The sequence below is a fragment of the Diprion similis genome, chromosome 7 (assembly GCF_021155765.1).
Source record: "Diprion similis isolate iyDipSimi1 chromosome 7, iyDipSimi1.1, whole genome shotgun sequence".
NCBI lineage: Eukaryota > Metazoa > Arthropoda > Insecta > Hymenoptera > Diprionidae > Diprion > Diprion similis.
In genome coordinates this window covers 6,411,349-6,425,948 of record NC_060111.1, presented here as the reverse complement: position 1 = coordinate 6,425,948, position 14,600 = coordinate 6,411,349, and the positions used below count along the sequence as shown (strand labels likewise).

The window sequence follows — 14,600 nt, the reverse complement described above, 5'->3', positions numbered from 1 at the left end:
GCGTCGAATTAGTCTAAAAAGCGTCATACGGATCGATTCCCAGACGAAAGATTTTTCGGCCAAAAAAAATCCAAGGCTAACCCCTTTGCATTTTTGGCGAAAATTTCGACGACTTTGAAAAGTGCTGCAATTGATTCTTTAGGGTACTATTCCGACGTGATTTTGCGAGAGGAATCGATTAATCGCAGTCCCGATACGCTGCGAGCAACACCTGCAAAGTTACAGCCGAAAAACTGCAGATTTTCATCGTCATTTCTCTGCTGCTGGTCCTAGGCTGTTTTTCATGTGTTTTCTGAATTCCTGGGCGTCGAATTAGTCCAAAAAGCGTCATACGGATCAATTCCCAGACGAAAGATTTTTCGACCGAAAAAAATCCAAGGCTAACCCCTTTGCATTTTTGGCGAAAATTTCGACGACTTTGGAAAGTGCTGCAATTAATTCTTTAGGGTACTATTCCGACGTGATTTTGCGAGAGGAATCGATGAATCGCAGTCCCGATACGCTGCGAGCAACACCTGCAAAGTTACAGCCGAAAAACTGCAGATTTTCATCGTCATTCCTCTGCTGCTGGTCCTAGGCTATTTTTCATGTGTTTTCTGAGTTCCTGGGCGTCGAATTAGTCTAAAAAGCGTCATACGGATCGATTCCCAGACGAAAGATTTTTCGGCCAAAAAAAATCCAAGGCTAACCCCTTTGCATTTTTGGCGAAAATTTCGACGACTTTGAAAAGTGCTGCAATTAATTCTTTAGGGTGTTGTTCCGACGTGATTTTGCGAGAGGAATCGATTAATCGCAGTCCCGATACGCTGCGAGCAACACCTGCAAAGTTACAGCCGAAAAACTGCAGATTTTCAAGGTCATTTCTATGCTGCTGGTCCTAGGCTATTTTTCATGTGTTTTCTGAGTTCCTGGGCGTCGAATTAGTCTAAAAAGCGTCATAACGATTGATTCCCCGACGAAAGATTTTTCGGCCAAAAAAAATCCAAGGCTAACCCCTTTGCATTTTTGGCGAAAATTTCGACGACTTTGAAAAGTGCTGCAATTAATTCTTTAGGGTACTATTCCGACGTGATTTTGCGAGAGGAATCGATTAATCGCAGTCCCGATACGCTGCGAGCAACACCTGCAAAGTTACAGCCGAAAAACTGCAGATTTTCATCGTCATTTCTCTGCTGCTGGTCCTATGCTATTTTTCATGTGTTTTCTGAGTTCCTGGGCGTCGAATTAGTCTAAAAAGCGTCATACGGATCGATTCCCAGACGAAAGATTTTTCGGCCAAAAAAAATCCAAGGCTAACCCCTTTGCATTTTTGGCGAAAATTTCGACGACTTTGAAAAGTGCTGCAATTGATTCTTTAGGGTACTATTCCGACGTGATTTTGCGAGAGGAATCGATTAATCGCAGTCTCGATACGCTGCGAGCAACACCTGCAAAGTTACAGCCGAAAAACTGCAGATTTTCATCGTCATTTCTCTGCTGCTGGTCCTAGGCTATTTTTCATGTGTTTTCTGAGTTCCTGGGCGTCGAATTAGTCTAAAAAGCGTCATACGGATCGATTCCCAGACGAAAGATTTTTCGGCCAAAAAAAATCCAAGGCTAACCCCTTTGCATTTTTGGCGAAAATTTCGACGACTTTGAAAAGTGCTGCAATTGATTCTTTAGGGTACTATTCCGACGTGATTTTGCGAGAGGAATCGATTAATCGCAGTCCCGATACGCTGCGAGCAACACCTGCAAAGTTACAGCCGAAAAACTGCAGATTTTCATCGTCATTTCTCTGCTGCTGGTCCTAGGCTATTTTTCATGTGTTTTCTGAGTTCCTGGGCGTCGAATTAGTCTAAAAAGCGTCATACGGATCGATTCCCAGACGAAAGATTTTTCGGCCAAAAAAAATCCAAGGCTAACCCCTTTGCATTTTTGGCGAAAATTTCGACGACTTTGAAAAGTGCTGCAATTGATTCTTTAGGGTACTATTCCGACGTGATTTTGCGAGAGGAATCGATTAATCGCAGTCCCGATACGCTGCGAGCAACACCTGCAAAGTTACAGCCGAAAAACTGCAGATTTTCATCGTCATTTCTCTGCTGCTGGTCCTAGGCTGTTTTTCATGTGTTTTCTGAATTCCTGGGCGTCGAATTAGTCCAAAAAGCGTCATACGGATCAATTCCCAGACGAAAGATTTTTCGACCGAAAAAAATCCAAGGCTAACCCCTTTGCATTTTTGGCGAAAATTTTGACGACTTTGAAAAGTGCTGCAATTAATTCTTTAGGGTACTACTCCGACGTGATTTTGCGAGAGGAATCGATTCATCGCAGTCCCGATACGCTGCGAGCAACACCTGCAAAGTTACAGCCGAAAAACTGCAGATTTTCATCGTCATTTCTCTGCTGCTGGTCCTAGGCTATTTTTCATGTGTTTTCTGAGTTCCTGGGCGTCGAATTAGTCTAAAAAGCGTCATACGGATCGATTCCCAGACGAAAGATTTTTCGGCCAAAAAAAATCCAAGGCTAACCCCTTTGCATTTTTGACGAAAATTTTTACGACTTCGAAAAGTGCTGCAAATCATCTCCACGACACCATTATGGCCTAATTCTGCGAGAGAAATCGATCGAGCGTATAGTCTCAATACGCTACGACCACTGGAACAAGAGTTACAGTCAAGAAACGTCACAGGTATCTATCTTTATTTTCCTGCAACGGGTCCTAACGTCGCCATCCTTGTGCCGTTGGTGTGACGCTTTACTTCTCGTGTTTTTTGAGTATCCAAGCGTTCAGTCAGTCTAGAAAGCGTCTCACAAACCGATTCCAAGATGAAAATTTTTTGGCTTCAAAAATCAGGAACAAAGTAAGGCTCACACCTTTGGATTACTGCTGAAAATTCCGACGAATATCAAAATTGCAGCAAATAATTCTTGAACGCATCCTTCTTACGCAATTTTCAAGAGCAACTGTTCAAACTCAGTCACACTACACTGCGAGCTACGCATGAAAATTCACAACCGAAAATCGTCTTTCCTACGTCAGTCCTCTGATGTTGGTCACACCTTGTTTTTGCTGTGTTTTCTGAGTCCTGAGCGGTTTAATCAGCCTAGAATTAGTCGTACAAATCGACTTCAAGACAAATGATATTTCCGCCAAAAACTAAGTAAGGCTAATCCCTTTGGATTCTTGGCAAAAATCTTGAAAATCGAAGAACTCGCTTCATGCCCCATATCGACGTAATTTTGCGAGAGAAATGGACTGCGCGCAGTCCGAATACGGTGCGAGCATCATATTCAGAGTTACAGTCGAATAACTTGGCAATTTCCAAAAAATTTCATTGGAGTTGGCCTCTGTCTATTTCACACGGTCTTTCTGCCTTCGTGAAAGTGGTTATTTTTAAATACTATTAAAAAAAACAATGACTCTCCTATGATCACCTGATTCAAAGTCGGTGTCGAAATACATAAAATTTAAAACGACCTCTCGCAAAGGTGAGTAAAAAATTTCCACATTTATCGCACAAAAGCTCAGTTTATTGACTTTGTCTTAATTCATAATACAAGTGTTCGGGTGTTCGTATATACTTATTCAACAAATTCATAATTAGAACTGAAGTGAACGACCAAGAGGACTAACAAACCTTGATTAAAATTAGATTAGATTACACAGAAGAAATCTAAATATCCGTAGAAGCAGTTCACATTTTCTCAGGCAGAATATTCAATATTCTATATCAGACAGTTATCATCGTCATTTTCAATACAGCTTATCATTCAAATATAGCTTATTCTCAAATATAGCTCAAGTTTCCGCCTGCGTACAGGTGCAACAGGCTTTTGCAGGACACGATATATGATGTATGATATTGTATTATCCCTATGTTATGTAACCTGTGTTAAAATAAATAAGAAATCAATTCTCACCGTATTTCTTTCGTATGTCCTAAACTGCTGGTTGGTTGCTGTTATAGATCTCTTTTGCGGACTTCTGAGGATCAAATCAGTTCCGAAACCATCATCCAACTGGATTTTAAGATAAAAGACTCGTTGCATAAAAAGTAAGGCTAAGTCTTTGGGAGTCTTCGTGAATATTTCAATGATTTAAAAAAATGCTGGAATCGACTTTGTTATGCGCGATATCGCCGTAATTTTGAGAGATGAATCGAGTGGGTGCATTCCGAATAGGTTCAACTCGCAATCGAAAAATATCAACCACTTTCGATAGTGTTATATTTTCACCTGTGGCACGTGTAATAATTCTTATCACGAATATTAATCGAATTGAGTTTAATCTTAAGATAATTAATTAAATTTGAGGTCCACTTACGAAATATATTACGCATAAAAAATTTTACCACGATAGTTTATTTCGTTGAAATTATGTCATTCATACAATTATCGAACCTTAAATAATAATTTAACACACAGAATAGGATTATCGACAGATTATTGCTTCTTCACGTTACGCGTAATATGCATTTTAAACATTGCATAGAATGTCACATCGATTCTCACGGAATCACATATTGAAATGTTCGCAATATCCATACTCTACTTGTCATAAAGTACACGTTTTTTCTTTACATTTTTTTGCTTTATCTTTGTTAGTAATAACACCATTCGCCTTAACACGTGTTTGTGAATACATTGCTATTGCATTATTGTATGGTTTCTTTGATTGTAAAAATCATGATAGAAGTGAAAATGTATAAAAGATAAACGACTTGACAGGGAGAAATATTATTCTGTCATCATTTTCAATATATAAGTATTCGATGTAATAGTTCTAGCCTCCTATTTTCATCAATTGTATAATACATATTGTAATGTTTATCAAACATGAAGAATAATTGTATAATTATAAGAGAACCATGATTTGCACCAAAAAATTCATAGTTCTTGAAAACCGTATATCATCCGCGATCAAATGAATTTTATTAGCCCGTGCAGGTTAACCGATTCCAAAAATTGTCACGAACTAATTTAACTCGATACCTCTAAAAACCATTGATAGTTTAGATTTTTTTAATTAATCTAAAATCAGGTTCAGAAACGAATCGTATCACCGAAATTATATTTTACTTTATTTCAAAAGTGGCAGCTGGACTAGAAATGCCAAAACCGTCTCAATGAATGTATATTGAACGTACGAAATGCGCATTTGGTATTTGGACCAACTAATCAAACGATGCAATCGAAATCCTGCTCCTTATCGGTTACCGCGTTATAAAATTCAAACGTTTCGACAATAAACGAATCAAGTTCAATCGTTAGGTATCATATTCATACAGGACTAAAAAGTATCAAAAGCCAATATCCGAAGATTTATATTATTCTCATTATATCCACATACCTAGATAGTATTAATAATGAAGATCAAACAAGATTTTACACAAAATCAAGTCAACTTTCTCATGGACACAAAACTTTACCATATCGTGTTTCAAGATAAATTTTTGTTAAAAACGCAGCAAAAAAAGAAAAAATATGTACAAAACAATCGAAACTTCAACGATATAATTGCCTGAAACACAAATTGAAATATTTAACGCTCATTAACGAGCGTTGAAAATTAGGCGAATAAACACGTTATCAGTTAATATTTAAGTAAGTGATTTAGTGCATATTGCATTTAATTAATCAACTTGTTTTTTGAGCATCTTCAGATTCTCTGATTACTATATCGTTGGTCTGATATAAACGTCCAGCCACCTTTGAACCGTGATTAGATTCTTCTTGAGCCATGAAATCCTTGACCTCGCTTCGGTCTCAGCAACTCGTATGGTGTGTCCCAAAAACTTCAAACTGTCAAAGTGTTTCTCTTTGAAAATCTGAAACTGCAAACATCGGTATATTATTTATGTGCTTATTCTATTCTAGTCTGTGTTCCGTTTTTCAGAATGAAACCTCTTACTCACATCTTTGAGATCTTGTTCGTCCGTAATACCACTAACAGATGCTTCGACGAAGGCTTTTAGGATCGAATACGATTTCGAAAACCTGAAAAGAATGTTGTTGGTAAATTTTACGTCCAAAAAAATTGATCTTACAGAATTTTACAATAGTTTCAAATTTCTTTTCTTACTATTTTATTATGTAGTTTAAAAGAACCAGACGATGGTCTTCCAAACTTGTGCAAAACAATCGCATAGTTAGTAATTAAAAGTAATTAAGCATTAAATCAATAATTTATATTTATACATGAAGGACACAACAAACCTTTTGAAAATCTCATTCCATTGTATTCGGAAAAACTTGAATGCCGATCGAGCAGCGATTGGATTTTGACGAAAGCTGCGAAGTAATTCGAGAGTTTCGTGTTCGTCCATTTTCCCTTCAGTCATTATGTCGTTCAAAAGTCTTGTTTGGAAAAAGAGTGAAAATAAATTTGATTATGGTTTTATTGTTCACTTGATATTTACGTGACACGTTTTTGTCTCACCCGATAACGCGTCACGATTATTTTCATCATATTGAGTTAACCGCATACTTACATCTGAAGGATCCATTCCACCTGAAAGCACGGCAAGGCTGATAAAAGTTTCAACTTTGTTTCTTTGTTCGAAGCGGCAGAGATTTTCGAGATTAGAAAGTCCCATTCCTGCTTTCCACCAAATCTCGCTAGAGTGCAGTGGTGAGTTTTTTCGAGGTAATTAGGCACGCTGGAACTTTGGATTGCGATAATCAGTAAAATAAAAAAAAATTATTCAAGAATATATCATAACAACCATACAGAAAATTTCGTTAATATTTTTCATCATTTTCATTTCTTCAGATTCAACCTCTGTAAAATTTTAAAGTGAGAGAATCTATGGGACAATATATATATTCTTACAGATTTTTCATGTAGCTCTGACACTTTGGATTATCGACCAGACAAGCCCATTTTACGGTGATCAATTTGAGCTGCGTTTCGGTATTGGATGCTGTTACGGTGTTGAAGAGAGGTGATATGAACTTCACCATGAACTCCTGAACGCAGAAAAACATAATTTTCTTTAACCCAGTCAATGTCCAAATCTAATTAAATCTCAAAATCAGCTTCTACTATCATATTTTTCATAACTGCAACTTCATGTTCTTGAGTAATTACGTATTATGAATTAAACGTTAAACAATTATTTCACGTGGAATGCGATACATACGTTGTGCTAATTTGCGTCAATTTGTACAGCAACATACTAACCGGGCACTAAAATTCAACGAACGGACAATCCAAGCAGCTTGATTACCTGAAAGCTGGAATATGCAACAGTGTTCTGCAGCAGATAGTTGAGCTTTTCCATATTCTGAAAGGCGACCGTCCATGGCGAATGGTGTGTCTCCCGTTTGTGAAGAAACTGAATTAAGTTCAAAGCTGTAGGGTAGGCCAAGCGGCCGGCCCAAGCCAAGCTAAGAGCATCGTCGACTAACGAAGTTCTCGTTGTCACCGGAAATATATCGAATTTTGAGTCAAGAGCCGACGCCAACAGGCTCCAATTATCCAAGTCGTAATTAACCCGGTAATATCCTTTGAAAAATACATTACTCATGGTGAAAATCCTATTTTCAATTCATAAAGTAGAATATATTTAGTTGCGGAAGATATTGAGCTTTGTTGTAATTACCCAAACCAATTTTAGAAAATAAACTATACACGTTGGTACTTTCTACTCTAATTTTCTCCAGCTTTGTCGAGGTGATCAAGATCAGAGGTGCCGGAGCCCAAAGAATTTATCGGTTTATTATAATCAGCGTAACAAGCAAGTCTTAGCAAAGATCGGCAAAATCCAAAATTTTGAGTATTTATTTTTTGTTTTTTTAAAAAGCATTAAATAAAATCAATTGGAATGTAATGTTTTTTTTTTTTTAATAAATTATTTGTACGAATCATTGTTACTAATTATTTAAATATTTAAGAATTAAAACAATAGTACCACCAATTATCTAAATATTGAATAATTAAAAATGAAAAGTCACTAATTATTTGAATATTCAATAGTCAATATTAATCACTTTTAATTGATTCGGTATTCAGTAATTGATAGCCAAGTAAATAGTAGCCAAGCTAGTAATTATAGTATATTGTTGTGTGTATACATTAGTAATGTATTGGCTGATGATTATTGAACATCTTTCTAATTAGTAACATTCTATCATAAATTATCAAATATTGCACAAATTAATAATATATTGGCTATCAATTACTGAACACCAATTAAAAATATTTAATATTGACTATTGAGTATTCAAATAATTAGTAACTTTTCTATCTTTAATTATTCAATATTCAGATAATTGATACTAATATTGTTTTAATTTTTAAGTATTTGAATAATCAGTAACAATGATTTGAATAAATAATTTACTCTAAAAAAATTCACATCTCAATTGATTTTATTTAATACTTTTTAAAAAACAAAAAATGAATACTCAAAATTTTGGATTTTGCCGATCTCTGACTCTTAGGCCTCAATATGGTGCATATTCTTTGGCACGAATGATTCCACTCACCAGTTTGATTAACGTTCAGCAAAAGCCACCTTTTTTCCTCGTTATTTCCGAGCCCCATCAAAGTTGTCTCCTCCTGGCTCAGCCACGTTCTTGACGGCGACGACCAGTCATCTCCGTCGACGATGTAAGAAACAGGAACGTGCCACAACTTGCGATTCGTTATTGTTTCGTTATCGAAAGCAAATTGTTCCTGGTATGAATAATGACCATGTGTATAATTTCGATTAGCAAGTTTAAAAGAAAATAATCGTTAGTAATGCATGCTTCTTCAGCTGACAGTGAATTGAACATGGTTTTTCTTCAATCAACCGATGAGTTAGTTAGTATTAATTTAACGGAGGATCCAACGGCTGGGCCCCCTTTTTGTACGCAACGAACAATCGCCAGGTCTCAAGTAATTGTAACTACTGTTCGAGTCTTATGAGTTAATTAGTGTAACATATTGCGTCCGGCGCAATATCCCCTTCTTGGTACTTCTTGAACCATCCGTTGTTTTCGTCAACTGCTGCACCGTTGCCATCATTTCTGCTATTATTCAATTTACCTATAATATGCGTTGAGGTTAATGCTTCATCGTCCACAACGTAAATTCTCGGAAACTTATACTTCGCAAGTCGGATTCTGACCATTTTGATTGACCATTTCCGGCCGGAGAAATAGTCCGCAGAATCCAAAAAGTTACAGAACTTTGGCATACATTTCGAACAATGATATAATTGAACGATGATCAGTAGTCAAGATGTCGTATAAGTCTTTCATTTAAAAAACCGTAATAGATCCCTTTGATTGTAGATAAGCGACAGCAGTTTCATCCATTATCTCCCACTGTATACAGTTATCTATATTCGGTACCCAACGTTAAATGAACGTGAACTTTGTTATACTCAGTATATCCTATCTACCGGTGAGTTTGGTAATCGAATTTAACAGTAACTTACCTGCCGCACGGTTGCAGAAGCACTTTCGTAATTCCTGGTGACAGTGACAACGGGAAAACCGCCCTGGTCGATCCAGGAAGCAAAAACCTGGGCGAAGGATACGTCGTCCGGAAGCCATTGTGCTTCTTTCGACATAGATGCAAGAAAATCGGATACATCAGCATTCGCGTTCGCCCTGTGGAAGCGACAGTGAAAATCTAGTGCAGCAAAACGTTGATCGTTACATGTTAGTGAAACGGGTACCCACCACCTAGTCAGGAACGTTTTGTAGCCGTTCCTAAATCCCGAGTCAGATATCACGTAATTCAGCATGCGAATCAGACATGCACCTATAACCAGTAACAATTTATGCTTAACAAAAACGTGTGTTCATTGTAATAAAAAACATCGAATTTCATCGACAATTCAAATGATCTACCGGATTCAAAGGATCGCTTATCAATTTCTGTCCCTCATATATTGTTTTAATAGTCACTCACCCTTTTCGTAGGTGGTTTGAGAGGCTGGAAACTTGAGCTTGGACTTCATAGACCTCGATACGTCGTAGGCATCAGCCTCAAACGCGCTGTGCTGAAGGATGCCGATTGAATTGAAGGAATCGAGGGTCGGATCTATCTAAAAGTCGATTAAACAGCTGTTATAAAGAATATTCCGGTCTGCTAAATGCCGTTCTATAGCTACTTGCCTTATCAGCTAATAAGTATTGTAAGTAGAATAATGAGCTTTCGAGGAACCAAGCGTCCATCCGAGTCTGGGTGCTGACCAGCCCCCCGAGCCATTGTTCGCCGATCAACCTGATCAGATTCTGAACCTTGAGCTCTTTCGTAATTGCAGAAGATTCTTGGTCAAGTGACAGCATCGATTCTCTGTCACGGGATAACGTGAATATAAAATATATATCATTGAAAAAGGTGGATATGCCATGCATCGATACAAATATTAAACTTGAGATGATATTGACCTGATGAAAATTAGCCCGGGGCTGCTTATGCCGTCACCATCAAGTCCAGGAAGAGTAGCGACGTCCAATTTAGGCAGTGGATACGGGACTGAGAAGAAGTGACTAAGGTTTTGCGCGACTCGCCCTATCGTCTCGAAGATGAAACGAGTCTGACCAACTTCTCTGCTTCGGATCCACAAGGTTAGAGGTATTTCTAAGTTCTGAAGAGTAGGTTCTGATATCGGTTGCAGATTGGTGATAGCAAATGCCAGATTGTGCGAAGAGAGTGGAGGCGACGTCTGGAAATGGTCCATCATCAAGTCGTTGGAACTGAAACGAATGTGCAGGGACCAGTTATTGCACTGCTATGAAAATTTCAACCAGCTTTATCGGTACTCACATGGCGCTTGATGATACCAGAGGCATATTGGTCAGAGTGTGAACATTTGTAAGCTTCGCTATTGACAGTGAAAATATAGCCTTGTCTTTCGGATCTTCGAATCCAGGAAAGAGCGTACCAGTGCCAAACTGTTTCAAGTTGGTCGCCAGTAGCCATCTGGAAAAGTTGGATAAAATTTATGGAGAGTGATCATCGGACGATCGAGTATCGACTCACCTATTCTGGTCCTCAAGGTTGTAGGTGATATTGAAAACGGCCTGGCCGTCGACCTTGGCTTCGTACGTTATTTCAATGGAATAGATTCCTCTTTGGATAGGGTCATTCGGGTAAATTACATAGAAACCATCAACGGCGTCCATCTCATCATTGGCGATTCCAATCTCGGTGCTCCTCTTCGGAGAAGAGGTTGAAGGAGACTGGAACGTCGAGCTCGAAACAATCGGACGAGTGGTGATCGAAGGTGGTGAAATTTTTTGAATGACTACGGGCAGTTCAGAACTTGAGGCCGGTAATGTGGCCTTGTCTTTTTCAGAATAAGTATTGTTGCTCGTGGTGATGACGTCGGGAGATGTAATCGAGATAGGGTCCGGAGTTTCATCGTCGACAACTTTTTCACTCGATGATTCGGCCGTCAAAATGCTGGGGAGATTCACTGAAGTCCAGGAGGAAGTATCGTCCAAGCCCGAGTCTGACAACCATGAAGAGAGCATTCGCGTCATTAGGAAAAAAGAAAGCAGAAAATAAACCTGAGGGAATTAAGTCTTACCTTCTGGCGTCATTCCAGAACCCTGGTTCGTAGACTCGGAGGTACTCTTCGCCTCAGGATTTATAACATTCTCATCGGTAACGTCCCTCCTTCTCCTGAAGTGTGCATTCGCAGGTAACGGATCATCTGTTGAGAACAGTCTCGCTTGGAGTACCGTGATCTCCTTCGCGTTCAAAACGATTTTTGACAAGGGTCGATTTCCGTTATAAGCAAATTCCACGACCAGATGACCGTTCAACTTAGTCACTCCTTGTTCCATGACTGGAATCAGTTCCACTTCGTAAAGTGTTGGCGAGATCAAAGGAGAGACGGAGAACCTGGCTGAAGGTCTGATTCCTTCAACGTCGTCCTCTTCAGGTAAAGTCAGAGCTGTCACAGTCTGCACAATGCCACAAAGATCACGTTTTAGATATGCTGTTTCCGGCCAAATATCATCGAAATTAGTTCACCATCAGGCTGCAAGAAATTAAGTCAAAACCGTCGATATAACTCACTGGCTTCTTCACCCAGGGACTCGAGTAGGCTCCTATGAACCCTGCAGTGATAACACCAATGATGAACATCAGGATTATTAGGGCACTTTTTTTGTAAGACAAGAAACAGCCACCCTTTTGTTTACACTCCGTGTCACTGAGCCCGAGGTCGCTCGTTGTGAACTCTGATCTGCTACCTGCGATCTGGGCCATGTTAGCAGCTGAAGCAATAACGAGGAAGAAGTCAGCAATTAGTGTGTGTTTAAGTGATGAGTGTTGGAAAATTTTTCATGGCTTTTTTCTTTTCGCGTATTCTTAAACTTGAAGTAAAAATAAATCGTACAAGCATTATGTGAATTCTTGAATAGATTATAGTAGTCCGGTATCGTGTCCAGTGACATCATCATTTCGTCGTAATTAGCTCAAATGGTCACGCTATCCAAGCATTTCGATCCAAAACATTTGACTGAAAGCCACACGAAGAATCTTTCGCGGAGTTATACGGCGATCGGACTAAACGTATACTCAGTAATTGCATTGTTTATGTTACTGATCTACTTCCGGTTCACCGCTAAGATCTCGATTGGAAAATTTCTAAGAGAATTTACTTAAAAGCTCATCAATTAGTTCGAATTCAAGATTCAGTCCCAGACATGAGATTCGCGATGATTTACACGATACAACTCAAAGAATTAAACATGCTGAGAAGACCTTGTAGGTCACACTTCGGGCTTATAACTTCAGCTAGATCACGCAACGTCTGTATTTCCGGTTTAACTGTTCTAGTCAGGTTATATATTGAAACTGATCGAAGCGGGGTTGAAGTTGGAATTTAAATTGTCCAGCATCATTGTGAGTTGGGCAGCGTGCGCACGAGATGAAATCGAATTACACGCGTACGCAAGCTCTCTCGCAGGTTGCACCCGTCATAAATTGCATCGCGAGCCTCACTTGGTCCAGCAAGCGATAACAGCTAAAGGGGACGGACAGGTATAAGGTGGGTCGGTACAACGAATTGCGAGTGTGTAGTAACACATCTGATAAGAAACGTTGCACACTATCAAAGAACTGCGACGCCATTCTCCTTCGTTCTGGTGATGCAGCAGTACAGAGAACCGACATACACACATTGCATATATCACACTGCATAATGATATAGACTGCAGCATTTATCAAAGTGCGAATTCTCCACAAATGCTTGCAATATTACTAGACATTATGGGATACGTGAAAGGTTTTAATTGAATGGTACGTGATAACGTGAATTTTGATTTAATTGTATAGTAAAATCATTTAGAAATCATGAGTGGTTAGATCAGTTTGATCAGATGATCTGCTAGACCAGAGGATTTAGCTTAGAAGAAGAACAAGAAACGGCAGATATCTAAATCTCAACTTACAATTTCGCCTTGCCCAAGGCTCCCAGGAGCTGATGGACCCTCGACGCATTGTAAAATCACTGAAATGCGAATCACCAATCACTATGATTAAGGATTAGTTCACAGGAAACACACGTACTTTTCAAATCTAAGCTGAAACGGGTTAATTGTTGATTGGCAAGAAAATTACAGAGCTGGTAAACAGTTCGAGCACAATCATAGAGTTGCCGATATCCCGACTTCCACGGTTTTACCTATCCAAGTCGAGGTGCGGACCGTGAGCCAGAAGTCGACTCGTTAATTCCCCCACTTATGGATCGGCACCGTACCTGCATATGCGACAATCCATTCCGCTATTGTTCTACAAACGGATCTCCCACCTCGCATGCAAAATGTACTTCAATCTGTTATAATGTCGATGTAATAATATGTGGTTGTTATCCACCTCGCCAAGTGAATCCAGTAATGTACCCGGGAATCATATCTTTTTATGCGCTCTTCATACTCAGCCCCTCTCAATTACATTCTCAATTTTTAGAGAAAGAGTTCATTCGGACTTCTGAATGATGTTTTGTCTTTTCCTGCCTCAAATGCAAAAATCAAGAGTCGTATGCACTCGTAGCGGTATCGTACATTTATATAAACGCAATAACTGGTCACTCACGTGATATTGAATGGTACTCCATTGTTCTGATCAATTATTTTACCGTGCTCATTGTGTGGAACGGTAAGATGTAACAAACGAAGAAATTATTGTTGAGACGGCGAACAGGCGTACGACAGAGAAATATGAATGTTTTATTGTTGTGTGAACATAAATTACAGCGAGAGTTGTAGAAAAAACAGCAGTTATTCAATCCAGGTACGCTTACAAGGGATACACATAAAACATGCGACAAGTTGATATAATGGAATCCGATTCGATGTTGGACCTCGTGTGCAGAATTACGTAAACGGTTGAAAATACGTCCTCCAAATCGGCCAATTGAATTAGCCTCTGTGAAACTTGATTTGCAATAATTATCCAGCGGCGAGACTTACGGCTGACGTAAACAGCTTTATCGTATTCCGACGCAGTGGTGAAGTGGGGCACGTACGTTATGAAACCTATACGCATAGCGTAAAGTACGTCGGGTTCCCTAGATTCAATAAGCTGTTGACATCCTCAGCAATCAACGAGAATGTATCCGCTCGTTTGTACAGCCGGTTGGCAGGGCATAATTGGGGAA

The 14,600-nt window shown here is 39.1% G+C and overlaps 1 protein-coding gene across 2 annotated transcripts; it reads right to left on the bottom strand.

The window, feature by feature from the left end:
- Positions 1 to 5,511: 5,511 nt before the first annotated feature.
- LOC124408226 (aminopeptidase N-like) lies at positions 5,512 to 14,503 on the bottom strand. 2 transcript variants are annotated; one of them, XM_046884995.1, is made up of 17 exons: positions 14,413 to 14,503; positions 12,014 to 12,213; positions 11,520 to 11,898; positions 10,970 to 11,441; positions 10,754 to 10,909; positions 10,375 to 10,683; positions 10,099 to 10,279; positions 9,893 to 10,028; positions 9,661 to 9,742; positions 9,414 to 9,588; positions 8,476 to 8,665; positions 7,215 to 7,492; positions 6,818 to 6,954; positions 6,477 to 6,650; positions 6,202 to 6,342; positions 5,901 to 5,982; positions 5,512 to 5,819 (listed from the first exon to the last, which is right to left on the bottom strand). In XM_046884995.1, the coding sequence occupies exons 1-17, from the start codon at positions 14,486 to 14,488 to the stop codon at positions 5,661 to 5,663; spliced, it is 3,327 nt and encodes a 1,108-aa protein (XP_046740951.1). In that variant the 5' UTR covers positions 14,489 to 14,503; the 3' UTR covers positions 5,512 to 5,660. The 2 variants fall into 2 exon arrangements, with proteins under 2 accessions (XP_046740951.1, XP_046740952.1); XM_046884996.1 differs by lacking the exon at positions 14,413 to 14,503 and adding an exon at positions 12,336 to 12,568.
- Positions 14,504 to 14,600: the final 97 nt, after the last annotated feature.

Bases quoted from the DNA above. Each gene is read 5' to 3' on its own strand.
- LOC124408226 (XM_046884995.1), bottom strand. From the start codon at position 14,488: ATGCGTATAGGTTTCATAACGTACGTGCCCCACTTCACCACTGCGTCG. The intron at 11,899-12,013 runs GTGAGTTATATC...GGCATTGTGCAG, and splicing joins GTCCCTGGGTGAAGAAGCCA to ACTGTGACAGCTCTGACTTT. The intron at 6,343-6,476 runs GTAAGTATGCGG...TTTCCAAACAAG, and splicing joins GTGGAATGGATCCTTCAGAT to ACTTTTGAACGACATAATGA.